This window comes from Caloenas nicobarica, chromosome 10, assembly GCF_036013445.1.
Source record: "Caloenas nicobarica isolate bCalNic1 chromosome 10, bCalNic1.hap1, whole genome shotgun sequence".
Classification (NCBI taxonomy): domain Eukaryota; kingdom Metazoa; phylum Chordata; class Aves; order Columbiformes; family Columbidae; genus Caloenas; species Caloenas nicobarica.
The window spans coordinates 9,402,191-9,418,001 of record NC_088254.1 but is presented as its reverse complement, the minus strand read 5'-3'; the positions used below and the strand labels follow the sequence as shown (position 1 = coordinate 9,418,001).

At 37.2% G+C, this 15,811-nt stretch overlaps 1 protein-coding gene across 8 annotated transcripts in view; it reads left to right on the top strand.

The window, feature by feature from the left end:
• Nucleotides 1-15,811, top strand: part of TCF12 (transcription factor 12) — a 165,049-nt gene that overhangs the window by 55,667 nt on the left and 93,571 nt on the right. For all 8 annotated transcript variants that reach the window (XM_065642175.1, XM_065642180.1, XM_065642179.1 and 5 more), the window contains exon 6: nt 692-794. In XM_065642175.1, the coding sequence (XP_065498247.1) occupies nt 692-794 (103 nt within the window). The remainder of the gene's footprint in view (nt 1-691; nt 795-15,811) is intronic.

Here is a 15,811-nt window from a genome sequence, read left to right as displayed (position 1 = left end):
TGTTTCCTGACTGCAGAAGGGCACTCCAAGCCTGCTACGTTGGCTATACTAATGCTAGACGAGTGCAAACCAGCATTTTGGTTTGAGTGCTTGTTTGCAAATTGGGTGACAAAATTGTTTATTTAATCACTATTTGGAAGTAAACCTTTGGTCAGCAAGCTGTGCTATTTAGCAATGTGATAGTGTCAAGATGCCTATTAATCTGTAACATTAATAGCAGGCTGCAAAGGGAAATGGAGTTGTTTCTTCTCATTTGCACTAACATTTTTTCCTAATGTAAGTGGCTCTTCCTGATCTTTTTACTGTGTTTTATTAATACAAACAGAGACCTTGGGGGAAAAAAAAAAGTTGCAACTTCTTCAGACTAATTTTACTCTCACAGTGGTTAGCAACTTAGCGCTAAGAGGATTCACACATCAGAACATCTCAGTACTATTCAATTTTTAGAAATATTGTCCATGAGGACACAGCATATTAGGAAGTTATGTGGTTTCTCTTTGAGGGAGAAAGAAAAGAGCGAAAGAAAGTAAAATGCGGGCAGGGAGTGATTTCTGTGAGAGAGACCCAAAAGCCAACTTTTGTGATTAATGACCAATTGTGACTCTGCACATTTAATTAGGAAAGTGTCATTACACTCAATTAGAAGGACTGCCAAATAATCTGTTTAATACTCTGATTTTTTTTTCCCTAGGGTTTTGCAGACAGTCCTCATTACAGTGATCACTTGAATGACAGTCGATTAGGGCCCCATGAAGGATTGTCCCCGACACCTTTCATGAACTCAAATCTGATGGGTAAGTAGGTAATTCTTTACGAGTATCCCCTCAAAGCCTCTTTGGTCAGAAGGAGACATTTTTCATTCCCTTGTCTAGGCGTGACATGTCAAGCATCTGGAAGTTGCTCTGTTTCTTATAGTAATACTGACTTTCCTATTGAAATCTTTTTATGTCGGGCAAATTCCTCCAAGGCCCTTGTCCAGGACTTCTAAGAAGAAGGAACCATCTAGATTTTTCTCAAGTTGATCCAGAAAGTTAATATATTTTTATTTGATTTTTTTACATTTCTCTTGTAAATTCTAAATTATTTTAAAGCTGAATTTTTCTTACCTTTTTCTGAGAAGACATCTATGGCAATTTTTAATTTGTGCCTTTAAAAAAATGTTTTTTCTAACACTATCGATTCCGGAACTAGTTACTTTAGGCTTCTCTTCAGTTAATAATTTGAGGGCTTACCTCATCTTTAATTTTCTGATTTCTTTTATATTTGTTTTGTTAGAGGTGTTGTCACTTCTAAGAGACAGATGTGAGCTCCTGTTTTGCAGGCAAATGTTCTCACTGCTTCCAGGCTTGTGGGTGTCCAACATTTTCTGCTTTTGAAACTGGAAAAAGAAGCAAGCAAAATGTCTATTGTGTTGTGGGCTTAGATATTGAAAGCTTTTTCTTCATTTTCTGCACATTTGTGTCACCTGAAACATGTTAATGTATTGATGGCATTGTTTGAAACTCTTCCCTGTTCCAGTTTGAAGCATGAAATGTTGATTTCAAAATACTTATTGTTTCGCAATACATGATCTTGGGACAAGTTTTTTGATGTATCTTAAACTTAGGGATGACTCTGAATGTTTCTTCTGAATTTGTACATTTGACATTGTTTCGCTTATATATTGTGTGTCTTGTAGACATGACCTATTTTGTGATCTCAGTATTGTCCTTTTAAGACATAGCCATGGTAATCTAAGTGGATTACCTAAATCCAAATCCTGGTGGTCTGCAATTTCTTTTGGAAATCTTTCTACTTTGCTCAGTCTTTGTTTACTACTTTAATTTTCTCTGAAATAGAGGCAGACAAAGCACAGCTATTGCTGAAACCAGAATTTCATTTAAACCTTCAGGTATGAACCTGAAAATATGTATTTTCAAAAAACACAGTCTCTGTAGTCTTTCTTTAGAGATAGTATATGTCAATTGGTCAATGATACTTTTATTTGAAGACAGTAAAGCTAAAATGTAGTTTCCCTTAGTTATTTTGATAAAGCAGAGTAGAGCTTCCCCTAGTACCGTTTCAAAGCTGTTGTCTTTTTTAATACAAGAGAATAAGAAGACAAGTTACTTCAGCTGCTTCTCCTGTGTTTTGATCAGTAGCATGTATAGAATGGCTCTAGGCTTTGTAGCTGATACTATTTTTATTTTGCAAAACTACATAGCAAAGTTTGAGGTTTTTTTAATAATTTGTGTTACCAAAGGCAGACTATTTGCTCATGCTTTTATTTTGAGCAATCTGATTTCTAAACAATGTATACCTTTAAATATATGAAGAAATTAATTGGTGCAACCACCTTTTCTTAGTTTTTTAGTTTTATTTAAGAGATCGCTGAGTGATTCCATTACACATAAATCTGTATTAATGACATAATTCTACTGAGAAGATGCCTTCATTGAGATTGTTTTGTAGAGAGAGAATTAATGAATTACAAGATGTGTATGTGTCAGTCACCCAAAGCAGCTGTGAACTGAAACAGTTTTGTAATGCTTTATGGCTAACAGTTCTTACGGATTTTGGTCGGTTGGAGCAATAGTGTGTCTCTTCCTTTTATATGCAGCAAAGAATTATTGAATGCTTTCAGTCTGTATCTCTAATAAATGTACCCCTCAAAACTACAAAAGTATGATTTTAAAAGTATTCCACCTCTGGGTTTTGGCTTGTCATAGCAAAAAATTATATTTGTTTTACTTATGCTACAGTATAGGATGCAGCTCTGTATATATCATACTTTCACGTCATTAATTTTTGCAGCTTGTCTTGATGCTGAAGTCTGGAGAGAGGAATGATAAAAGCTACAGAAAAAACACTGAGTAGTAGTTTTCTGTGTAATACCAGTATCAGTTTATGTTGTGGTGTTGGTTTTGTTTTGATTTTGTCATATTATTGAAAAATGAGATTTCTTTTAAAGTTTTTAGACAAAAAAATTGTCCACTGTTAATATCGAATTGTGGACACGTTCCCATGAACAGAATGAAAACATTGATTTTGTTAGTTACTGTAGATGATATTTAATGCATTGATTGATTATTCTGTGATCTTCAAAGGTTAAAAGGAGATGAAGGCTAAGGACGGTCTTAAGGATCTCTTCCAACCAAAGTGATTCTATGGTTCTATGACATGAGTTTACAGGAAATATCTCACTAGGCTAATAGGAGTGATGGAGTGTCTGGGCTTCCGTGTTGAACAGCTAAGAAACACATCCCTTCCCAACACGTTTTCATGATTGAAATATATCTCTGAAATAGTTTAAAAGCTATTGGGGGGAAAAAAAAAAAGAGAGCAGCAACATATTTCAGCATTGCTGTCAACACTTAAGAGCACCATTAAAAGAAAGAATTGTGTGTCAAGGGGATGTTGTTATTTTGTGTATTATATTCAGCCGTAAGCATATTTGCCTGAAGAGATAGCGGATTATAAAGTGCCACTGTCTTTCATGATGGAGCTCTCAAACATTTTAATGATCTTGTACATTGCAAAAGAGAGAAATTTTGTCTAACAAGAGTTGATAATGATTCAATAATGAACAATTTGCCACAGAAATATGCATTTCCATATTCATTTAGATACTTTTTTTGAAGTGTTTTGCAGAGGAAGTAAAGCTATTATGTTGGATTGGTTAGTGTTCTTCCCTAATGAATTCCAGAATTATCCTGTTGATTTGGTAATATAAAAAAAGAAGGGCTGTTGCTTGTATTTTAAGTAAAACCACTGAATCCTCTTGGCACCAACATAGTCTGTTAGTATCCATAGAGATACGTAGAAAATCAGGCTAAGATATATTGGTGGTATTGTAGCTCCATTTAGACTTGATAATCTTTGCTTATTCAACACTTTCTGTTTTAATTACATTCTAGAAGACTATTCACAAAGATGTGAGATTCTTTTCTCTGTAAATATGCTGCCTTTTAGTACTCTGCGCTCTCAAGTGGAGGTCAGTTTTTGCCGGGACCCCTCAAGCACGTGGTATTGTCTCTTCTGTTGCGCTGTTCCCTGGACTTGATTCTACAGGGCTTTCCTATTCGCGCTGACCAGGAAGAAAGCAAGCAGATATTTCTTGAATATACAGGATGTTTCAAAAAGATGGACCCAGTTTGAAGTCACTACTGCTTTGAAATTGGGTCCATCTTTTTGAAACACTCTGTAGCTGAAAGGGGTTTTTGTTGGTCCTTCTTGAAAATTTGAAGTGGATGACTTGATTTCTTTTGTGTGTCTGTCTTTCTACAAGAGGTAGAAAGGATAAAGGCAAAACTTTTGTGCTCCATGTTTGTTGTTTGTGTACTACGCAGTTCTACAAGCTTGTACATGATAAAAAGTCATTAAAAATTTAGTCAATAGTGAGTGAAAAGGTGGTGGTTGGATATAAGCTTGCCATGTTGAAATCAGTCCCTTGAAGCAGAGAGATCAATCTTGAAAGTTTTCTTTCAAGTATACTTCCTTGTTTTCTCTTTTTTTTTTTTTTTTTTGTTTTTGTTTTATATATCTAGTTGCTTTACAGTTTTAATTGGGTTTAATTCTAGAGTTTTGGATGTTCCTGGGCTAGCCACAGGGTTTGAAGACCTCTCAACTAAGATAACTGGAAACTGTCATAATCAGAAATTGAACGTGCGGGAATGGAGGATTTTAGATCACTTGCATCTTCCTGACCTCACCAACTCTAGTAGACCAGCTGCAGAGGTGTAGTTACTAGTTTATTTCAGATAATCTGTTGATGTTGTAACACACCCCTGACAGTGTCTTAGTGCTCCTCTTCCTAACAAACCCACTTCATGCCAGGTGTGGCCCTGAGATTTTCTTACGGCCAGCGTTAAGAGTATGGAGGACCTGACAATGCAGGGAACTCAAAACGCATCAGTCAGTATTTATGAGGGAGGGAGTAGAAGCCTGTTACAGTAACTAGAGCTAGAAATTATCAGATTGTTACTCAAAATATAGTTCCTTATACTGTAACTATTTGTTTTGTGAATATAAAGGATAAGCTTGATTCTTGTCCTGATGGAAATAAAAAGGTGAAAGAACCAACGTAGTACTCTCTAATGGAAGCAGTATATGTATGTTTGGGTTTTTATTTTTGCACTGCAGCTAAGTCATCATAAAGATGAACATTAGGGGCATCTTTCGAAGCAATGTGGTAAATAGCTGAAGTCTCTGTAAGCTTTCCAGTAGTGATATTGTTCTTGAACAAGTTAGGTAAGCCTTTTAAACCTTAATTTGGGAAAGGTTGTTCTCAGTAAAAGGAGAGGCTTTTGAACTTTAAAGTATAATTAAAAGGAAGCATGCACCTGAATTGTTCTGTAGTTAATCTAACTAATCTTCAGGAAAACTGCTAGTTGTCTTCCTCAGTAGCACTTCAGTAAAGGAATTTTGGAATCAAAGAGATAGAGCTTATTATCAAATGACTTTATGATGATGAAGGCAACAGCAGGAAGCAAGTAAGGGTAAATAGTTATTAAAATGGCAGGTGTTAAGAATGATGCCATTGTATTTTTTTGCTAGGAATCTTATTTTAATTACATTTTAGGAAAGGAGAGGGCAGATGCAAGTAATGAGTTGGCAGACCTGGTATTTGTCCAAAATAATAGTTAGATTTCCTTGAGGTGCCTTCTGTAGTCATTACTAATTTAACACATGGAATAAAATAGGCACCACAATGGAAGTGATCTCCAGAGACATGACTAATGGCAAGATTGATCTGAAATAATTTATATGCAGCTACATCAGTATTAACTTGGAGAATGTTTGGGACAGAATATTTTGAATCCTTCAGAGAATTCATTAGGAAGAAAGAGGAAAATGTTATAAAGAAGAAACTTACAAAATAGGGCCACAATAAAGATTATGACAAGCACTTCAGTTCATCTCATTTTACGGGGTAGGGCAGGAAGCTGACAGAAAGTTTTAAAAGGATAGCTGATAAGCTTCACATAGTGCATAATTATCTGTCAAATATTACTGTAGGCTAAGAGTTCAGAAAAAACTTCTCTTAGTAAAAAACATGCAACTATAAGATCACCCACAGCTACAATACGTAGGGGTACAAGTCTCCTGCTCTAAGACACGGGTCCACCACAAGCCATAGCTTGTAAACTTCCCATGCTGGAAAAGTTCCTCGAAATTCAGTTTACAGTAACTGGCATCATGCGGTTTCACAGCATTATGTTTACCTTTTATCAAATCAGCTATTGTTTTGATTATCGAAGCTAAAAATACCAACATCCCAACTCATCTCTAGGTAATACATCACGGCTACTTTTCCCAAAGAAAGAGTTGCCATTGCTTCACACCAGGAAAGTTTAATATTTGGTTGCTTCAGATAGGCTTATTCCTTTAAAAAAAAAAAATATATATTTTTTTCCCCCCAAATCATTGCATATAATGAATCTGGCAAATGGATGTTTCACATTTAAATTTCCTTCTAAGAATGTTTGTTTTTCCTTTTGGGGCGTGTCGCTATGCTTAATTGCTTGATTGACCCTTTTTATATGATATTATAGATTGGCCAAAAGCCTAATGTGAATTTCATAGTATTTTATTGTTTATTATGAAAATTTCAAACCCAGAGTGATGTTTTAAGTTAAATTTCAATGGTTTCTTTCTCTCTTCCAGGTAATTATACATATAATTTGCTTCATATATGAAATCTCCTTAAATAAATTTAGGTACGGGTACGTCCCCCCCCCTTTTTTTTTTTTAATGCTGGCAATGAGGCTGTTCTGTTGTTCTGGGGTGCTCCTGGCCCTGGCTGTGCCCTGGCTGAGCCGTGCTGTGTGGGGCAGAGGCAGCTTCTGGTTGCTCGTACCTGTAAAACCTCGGACCTGACACGCTGGTTACTGCTGGCGCAGAGCCACCCATCTGCGGGCTGAAGCTTCCGAGAGTTGAGATGTTTTGTATCAGTTTATACACTTTCAGGTTATCTTCTTTCCCCCAGGTATTACATTAAATAAATAAATTCCACTCACACCAAGGAATTGCTCTCATCTACTCTTCATTTTCCTTTTGTGAAAGCTAATGGCTTTCTGGGAAATTAAATTACACAGTCATTTAGTGACAGTGCTAAGTGCACAGCATTTTTACCCTTGGGTTTTTGCTCACAAGAGTGTGTGTTAAGCTTAGTTTTCCCTTCTGTTTATAGTAATATTTCAATCAAATAGCTTTCCTAACGTTTCTTTAAATACAGTAATACCTCAAGGCTTTCTACAAATGCAGCAGGGAGCTCGTGTCCTCTGGAACGTTATGCTGGAGCAGGTGTCGGCTTGTGCTCTCTCCCCCTTGAGACTTTGATCTCGCCCTGGTTCGCAGCTGCGGCGGAGGAGCCCAGCGACCCGGCTCAGGTGGGGCTCAGGTGGGCTCTGCCAGGTAGGCCCAGCTGCTGCTCCCTGCCCGCGGCGCCCCCGCCGAACAGGGGCACGGGGGTCCGCCGTCCCCCTCCTGTTGGGCAGCCACCCCCTACTTGAGTGTGCCGGAGTGTTTTGGGAGTTTATCCTTAAGGAGTACGGGTAGTATTGTGCAAGTTCAGTAGATTTTTATGATCTCCAAAGCAGTGTTGCAGTCATTGTCAGACCTAGTCTGCAGTGCTGCGCTTCAAGGAAAAAAACAGGTTGTCTTTCTGGCAAGTAAAGTGAAGAAGTCTGTCCCTGAAAATTTATTGAATTATATGATTTAATATCATACTAGGAAGAGCCACTGATACCTTTTCACTGGGTACTACCAGTGCCACAGGTACTGTCACAGGACTCGTAAGAGTCTCTGCAAATCCACAGCATGTCCCACAAGCAGAATTACAGTTCTGGGGGCCCCGGGCAGGAGCGTTGCTTGCACTGTGCGCTAACCGGAAAAAGAAATGGAACCTAGTGTTATAATCGTGTTGCAGGAAGATGAAATGTTGCCGCCTTCAAAAAGGTCTCGTGCTTAAACCCAGAATTTCGGTCGTACCATGTACTTCTGAATTGCCAGTCTGGGAATTTAAACATGCAAGTCTGTGGCTTTTAAACTTTGAAATATTTTAGTTCTGATAATATTTGTTCTGCAGAGCTTGGTTTTTAGTTAATGCAGTCTGATACATTTGAGTGTTGATTTATTCACAGTGTATTCTGCCTCTGAAAGGGGGAATAAATAGTCATCTGATGAAATTTTTAAGTCTTGCATTTCCTCTTTGTTATAACATGTCAGTTTAGCTGCTGTAGGGTATGTTTATCTGTTACAAGGCTCATCAGTGCATGAAATGCTGAAAGGGCATATTTCTCTCCTGTGGTTCCTGCCATCCCTGGGCACTTGTAGATGTGTTGCAGTGGATGGGATCAGCTGGGTGAAGCTGTAGGATTTTAAATTTCAGTCTGTCTGAAGGCGCCAAGCTCCTTCCCAGGGAGACGGGAGGAGGGGGTGATTCTTGCCCATACTGGTGATGTAACTTCCCCATGAGGCAGTTGCTCAGGGATCTACATAATAACTATTATCCTGTTCAAATAGGAGACAAGAGAAAGCTCACTGGTGATTAAAAGATAATTTTGTAATTTTTCATGGCTTGTCTTTGTTTTGCAATAAAGATATTTGCTTATCGCCAGGTGCATAAAAAATCATTTACTTAATCTCTATTTCATTCCATTAATTTTTTTTATAATTCTTGCATGCGTGTAGCTGTAGCCTGTCAGTTGCTAGCAGTCCAGTTTTTAATAAATACAGCAGCCTGTATCCAGTGATTAAATTCTGAACTGATCAACCAAAATGTTGTAACTAGACTGCTTGTGCCAAAACAAGTGGCTTTTGTGATTTGGGGCGTTATAGTATTTGCATTAATATGATTTGAAGTCGTAAATAGTTTTCTTCAAGAGATTGGGTTTTAGTGAGTCAAATGTTTGTTGCTGCTAGAATCCCAACCTTGTTTGGTTACACGGACATCCTGATGAGGAGAGCAAAACAGATGAAATGGAATGAGTGAGCCTTTTGAAGATGTAATTTTAGGTTTTAGATGCGTGAAGGTGTTGGAACCTAATACTATTGTTTTGTGAGTTACCTGGGTGGCCACTGCATTTTCTCTAGAGTTCTAAGCTGCTGTAGGTGTGCAATGCTTGAGCTCTACACAGCCAATTAATGGAATAAGTATCATCAAAAGACAACAAAAATTTTTAACTTGATTTTGATAATATTGTCTGGACACTTTCATTAAAGTTCAATATTGCACCAGAAAAGCACATGAAAGATTTTAGCAGAATGAGTTGCAGATTTGTGAGGCTTTCTCGGTTGCTGTCTCTTTACGCTTTTCTGAAGGCTAATGGCACTGTGGCTTTCAGATGGGTGTTCAGCTTCTGTCACTCTAACGCATATATGTGTATTGGGAAGTCAGCTGAAAATTCTGCAGGATTATTTCTTAGGCATCCAGATGGAGGGGTCACTTTGAGAAAAAGAAACCTTGTTATCTTTGCCTGTGGAAGCTTCACCAGGATGGCATTTGATGGAGGGAGGATGCTGTTTGATTGGGGGTGGTTTTGGAAGACACAGAGGTCCCCCATATGAAGATGAAACAGCAGTTGATACGTCATTTTATGTGATGCTGTGTTATATACAGGATTAAAGAAACTGATGGGGTTGGGAATTACTGCTACTGATTCCTTTAAAGGAAGCAGTAGCCTTAAGTTCAGTGATGAAATAAAAAGGGTTCATTGAAATGAGAATCAGGAAGAAACACAGCAATTACTATAGAAATAAGTTGAGACTTACAGTTTTTCCTAAAACTGCTGAGGTCTGGCCATAAGCCTTAAAGGTAGTTGGGAACCAAGTACACTGAAATATTGAATTTACAAATTTTACATTTACAAATTACAATTTGGGTTGTACAGACCATGTGCAAAACCAGTACTATTGTCACAAGAACTGTAACAAAATTTTAGTTCACTTCTCAGTGTAATAGGGAGCTCTAAAATAAGTCTGGCACTTTAGGCACAAATGCAATACAAATAAGGCATCTTGAAATTTTTTCCTCTTATACCATGGAACATAGAGAGCAGAAGTCTTGAGAGTCATGTGTGACTTGTTAACAGGCTCATAAACTTCAAGGCTGATCCCTGGGATCTGCATTGAATACCTAAGTGCATGACTGTATCATAAATAAATTCATATCGTGTTTAAAAAAGTTCTGCAGAGATAGGAAAGCGTGTACTTGTACACTCTTTATCAGAGTACTGCAGTTTTAAGTACATTTTCTGCATCGTACCAGCAAAGTGTAGTTTGCCTTTTTTGCTGTGATAAATAACACTTGTTTCTGACTGGTTTCATTTCTTTCCTATGACGTCATTTATTTGTTTCATGTATTGCTAGTGCATTACAAGCTGCCACCTAAGATTTAATTTATTTATAAATTTATTTGGAGTCTTGAAGTACTTCCCAACTTAAACTACAGGCTGATTCACCTGCCTGAATAGAGATTTACAAAAATTAATTATTTACAGAACCATATTTCTTAAATATGCGTTACCTATCTCAAAAGTTGCATTGCCATATGCAATATTGTAGAAAATCTTCTGATCACATCACCTGAACTTTACGGGAGTTTGCAGAAGATCATATGTGTGCTATACTATAGAAAACATTTCGCACACCTTAATGTTCTACCTATCAGTCAAAAAATGATTTTTTTTTTGCATATTTATAAGTGATTTTTTTCTTTAATTTTGGAGGAGATTTTGTTTCCTTATCAATGTATTGCATTATTGTACAGCTTCAAGTTTGAAAGATACTGGAATTGGTACAGATAGGTGAGATCAGAAACTGAGCTCTTGCTTATTTTCTGGAATACAATTCTGTCTTAGTTTGAACTTAAATAAATGTTATCCTTTCACCTGATGTGAATTCAGTCTTTCTTCTGAATGATAGGTGAGATGATTTTTTTTTTTCAGCAATGTTGTGTTCTGTGGAAAAAGATCTGCTAATATATTTTACCATCACTGAAACAAAATTTTTTTTTTTACATCTTCTGTGATTTATGCTTTTAAGCTTAAGATAAATGTTGTTCATACTACTAGCGTTTGAAATATTACTTTATAAATAACAAAGCCAAGAAAACCACATGCCAGTTATTCTTGGCTGTCTGAATCTGTCACTTGTGTGGGTACGTTGGGTGAAGCTACGAGAGCGCAATCTCAAGGCGTCACTCGTGGGTGCGATGCGCAGTTGACCTCGCGCGCTGCGTTGTTCTTGCCCAGCGTAGTGGGAGCTTGGGGGTTATTTTGTGTTGTTTGATTACTGAGAGTGCTGGGAGGAGGAGCAGTGATTGGCTTGTCTTTCTGGTGCTTGGCTGCATTTCCTTTAATTTTTTTTGTTCACTGCTTTTATTCATCAATGACAATTTATAAACAGTGCATGTTTCACAATGATTTCAGCCTTGCGTGCCAAACAACTGTATGATTTTGTTCCTTTGTTTGACAGTTCTCTGGCACTAAGCCACATGCACAATTGTAATGAATATTTTTGCCTAGTATATGTGTATATTCTTTACTGCATTCATTTTTTTTGCTATTACATTAGAAATGTCTCTTCCTAGAAACGTGGTTCAAAATTTACGTGGTAAAAAAACCCGTAGAATTTGTAAAGCTGATAAACAAATTGAGTATAAATTTGTTCCTTCGGTATTTTGGAGGAGGGCGTAAGGGGAGAGGGGCCAGAGGAGAAATACTGCTGCTTTTCATTGGTTCAGGGCATAGTTGCAAACTAGGAAAAGGAATCTCGTTTGTTGGCAGAAGGAAAGAGCTTGTGTTTCTCCACTTGGTAACCATTTTATGTAGGATAGTTTGCTTATTTATACACCATAAACAGTGGGCTTTCAGCAATATCTTTAGAACAGACTAAAGGTAAAGAACAATTCTTTAAACTGAGGATTTTCTGTATTGATTTGTCTCATTTTACCTACATAGAAGAAAACCGAGAGCACAAATGCCTTGAACTCAAGATACCGACTTTTAACTGGCTCTTTAGTGCCTGGTTGACATTCTGTGATCCGAAGGAGGCGAGCTTCCCTGTCGATTGTACTCCGAGTTTCTGTTCTGTGCCTCCCCCAGTACAGACACAGCCTGGTCTCCTGATAGAGACACAGTGCAAATGCCAGTAAACCTGTGGGAAATAAAACACCAAATTGAAAGGCTGTGATTCATCAGGAGAAAATATTATCCAGGCCCCAGTAACTTTTTTTTTTTTCCTTCTTTTAACTTGTGCTCTGAAGCATCTTTATTCCCTTGATAATCAATTTCAGCACAGCTATTGAACTGAAAACTATGTTTTTAAAGTTGCTACATGCCCTTCCATCCAATCTCTCCTATTTTCTTGATGTATTTTTTGTTGCTTTCCTGTTTGTTAGTGCAACACAATTACGTGTCATTGGTCCAATTTATTTCCTTAAAAAATGCCATAACATCAGAGGTAGAAAATAATGAAAACTTTAATTTACACTAATATCATCAACAGAATCATCTGTCCTCAAATCTATAGAGTATAATTTTACTGTAGTTTTACTGTGCAGTTAAACCTGTATTTTTGTCCCTCGAATGCACCCATCTGGATCAGGACGCTGTTCCACCTGAGCTCTTCCATCAGGCTCGCGCTCGGCTGCACTCTGGGATTTTTCCTGTCTCTACCTGGCTTGTCTGTCTTCCTTGGTCTGACTTTTTTGACTGTTTTAAGAAAGACCATTTTTTGTGGTTTTGTGCAGATGTGTTGCTCTTGTGGATATAATTTTTGTTTCCTTCATCTTAAGTATAGGGAAAATAAGGTTTTAAATCTGATTATGCTCCATTGTTACTTACAGTGCGGTACCTATTTGGCTGTAACACCTGACTTGAAATTCAGAGCATATCATTCTTCGCATCCGCTCTGTTTATTCCTGTTCTTTCTCTGTGCCCCTGTTACTGGCCAGTGCTGTTGGTGGGATTCCATCCCAGTGTGGGTCTTTTTGCTAGTTGTTGAGACATTTGTACTTTCAAACCTGGTACCTGCTAAGTGGTCTTTGAGTGCAGATTCTGAACAGGGTGCTGTGTAGTACAGTGAGTGTTCCCTTCACAGGACAGAGAACTGCGCACTAGATTTGGAAGATAAAAACTGTTCGTTTTCATATTGCAATGGAGGTGTATTAATGCATTCTGTGATCCTCTGTTAAAAGGGCTAGAAGTCGTAGTGAATGGTAAGTGGATAATAAAAGCCAGTATAGGAAAATATGTTTTAAAGTGGAAAAATAATAATTTATTGATGGCCAACTTCTAAACAAACCTGCAAGGCTATGGCTTAGTTACACTGGAGGAAGGAATATGAGCCAGATGTTAAAACATCCTTTGGTTGGACTCCAAAAGTGGGAGTTTGAATGCAAAATTAGTAAAAATTTGCTTATTTCTATGTTAGGTCAACAGCATGGGTAAGGACGTGCCAAAGCTTTCCCCTGCAAAAAGCTAATTCACATACACATTTTAGTGTCCAGTATTTTGTCATTTAAAACATGTCTTACTGAAACTTCCGAGATGTGTGTGGATGCTTTTTCGAACGCTTGATGCCTTGTAGCATGTGCCATGCTGCTCAAGGCAACAATCTTTGGATGTCAGGGTCATCTTGCCACACATGATGAATCACTTTGCCTAAAGATTTTCTGCCCACAAAACCTTTGGGGTGGCTCTGTCTCCCTAAGGATGTTCTGTTGAACTAGCCATCTGAGCTTGCTTTGCTGTGACCACTTTAGAAAGTACTAAATCCAAACTTTATCACATTTTATTTGTGCTTGTAAATGCCAAAAGGGGTCGTCACATCGTATAAACACATGCAGAGGACACTGCTGACCCAAATCGGAAATAAGGCACAAAAAGAACTAGTTAGGCTTTAAAACAACCATATGACTTTAAAATTCTTTTGTTTGAAGTTTTTTTGGTATTTTTGAAATCTAATTTGTTACAAGAATCATGTCAAGTGATTTTAACTGCAGGATATTGTCCAAAATGTGTGTTCCTGGGTTTTTTGTGTTGCGTTGTTTTGGGTTTTTTTTTTAAATTTTGTTTCGTTTCTCCTTTTTTTTATTGCTATGTGTAATGAATTTCGTAGCTTTCCTGACTGTGTCTCTCTTTGGATACATTCTTTGGTTGTATTGGCCTCTAAGACAGGATTAGTGGCAGCTGGTAATAAAGCCTGAATTTTCAAGATACTGAGTAGATACCTGGTCAACTATCTCATTTCAGGGCTCCATAACTTTGCTATGGGGAGCCTGGGGGACCACACTATGGAGAACATTTTAAAAGTATATCTTAATGTTTTTAGGACTTAATGGAATTCATGCTCTTTAAATTAGCTCAAAATTTGTAGCATATCCAGTTGTTCAGTTTTCAGATTCAGTGATCTGAAACGATATGCATCAACCATTTTGTTGTGGCAAGGAAGTGACAAACTACAACAAGTAAATTTTATTTTGAGTTTTTTTCTTCCCTCTTTTTTTTTTCCTTAATTCTTAATGATTTATATTCTTACCCTTTGTGCCTTTTTGCTTTTGGCTGTCTCTTTGACAGTCTGTTCGTGTGTTCTCCCCTTCCCGTGTGATCGGAGGAGTCCGGCACTCCCTGTGTGCCCGTTCAAGGTCTGTTGTTGTGAGGAGGTGGCCCCTCGGCCTTCTCTGCTCCCTCCGCGACAAAATCCACCTGTTCTTCACCAGCAGACTTCTGCAGTGATTTAAAGAGGGTGCAAATGGAACTGTGAATTACTAGATGACTAGATTTCATCTCTTGGATTTTTACACAGAAACACTTTTTCTAACTTATGCTGCCTTTCTCCTTTCTGTACTTCGATGCTTTTCAAATATTTGCTTAAATAAATTGGGAGAGCTGCTCATCTCTGTTTTGGAAGGTAAAGCTAAATTTAAAAAAATCCACAGACTTTTTTTTCCCCTGAGGATATTGATTTTTTTTTTTTTTAAGAATAACTATCCATCTTGTGAAAAATATTTTTGTTATAGTATCAAGAATGGCCTTTAAACATAAAATAGCTCTAAGTAGCATAGACATTCTCTGTTGCAACTTAAAAATCCTACTTCTTGTTGAGAACATAAACAATACCAATTCCTTAAGAACCAACTCAGTAACTACTGCAAAAATAAAACCCAGAACATTGTTCATACCTTTAAAAAAACCAAACAAACAAAAAAAAACACAAAAAAAAAAACCTCCCTCAGCCTCAATGTAATTCCAATTCTTCTTTGCAATGAGGCTTTTACTGATAAATTCTTGTTCCTTGTCCTGTTTTTTTTAAATTTCTCATTAAAAATTTGGGGTTTGTTAGCTTTTTTACATTTGCAACTTTGACAGCTATTGCAAATTCTTAAATGTATGTAGTCTGAAAAAATTGTATTGGAATGAAAACTTTATTTAATACCTGAAAGTATAGCATGATTAGTTGTAAAAATGCTTATTTTGAAGTCAAAGCCAGTTATGCCTGCTCAAGGTTTAATATTCCTTTTTTATAATGAATCCAGCTGTTAAGCCTGAATGGAAATTAGACATTGTTGCTTGATGCCGACATCTGATCATAAGGAATCCAGCTAGGCAAAACGTAAAATGAATAGTTTTTGTCGACCCTGGATAAAGCTGACTAACGTCAGTGGAGATGATTAGATAAAATGGACCAGTTAAGCAGTAGTTTCTATCTAAACTTTAAAGTATTCAATTTAGCTGGGTTTGGATGTTTCTATAGTAGTTAAAGAACATTCTTAGTAGTGTTACAGATTTTCTTTGGATTTGAATGCTTAAAAGAATTGCATTTACCA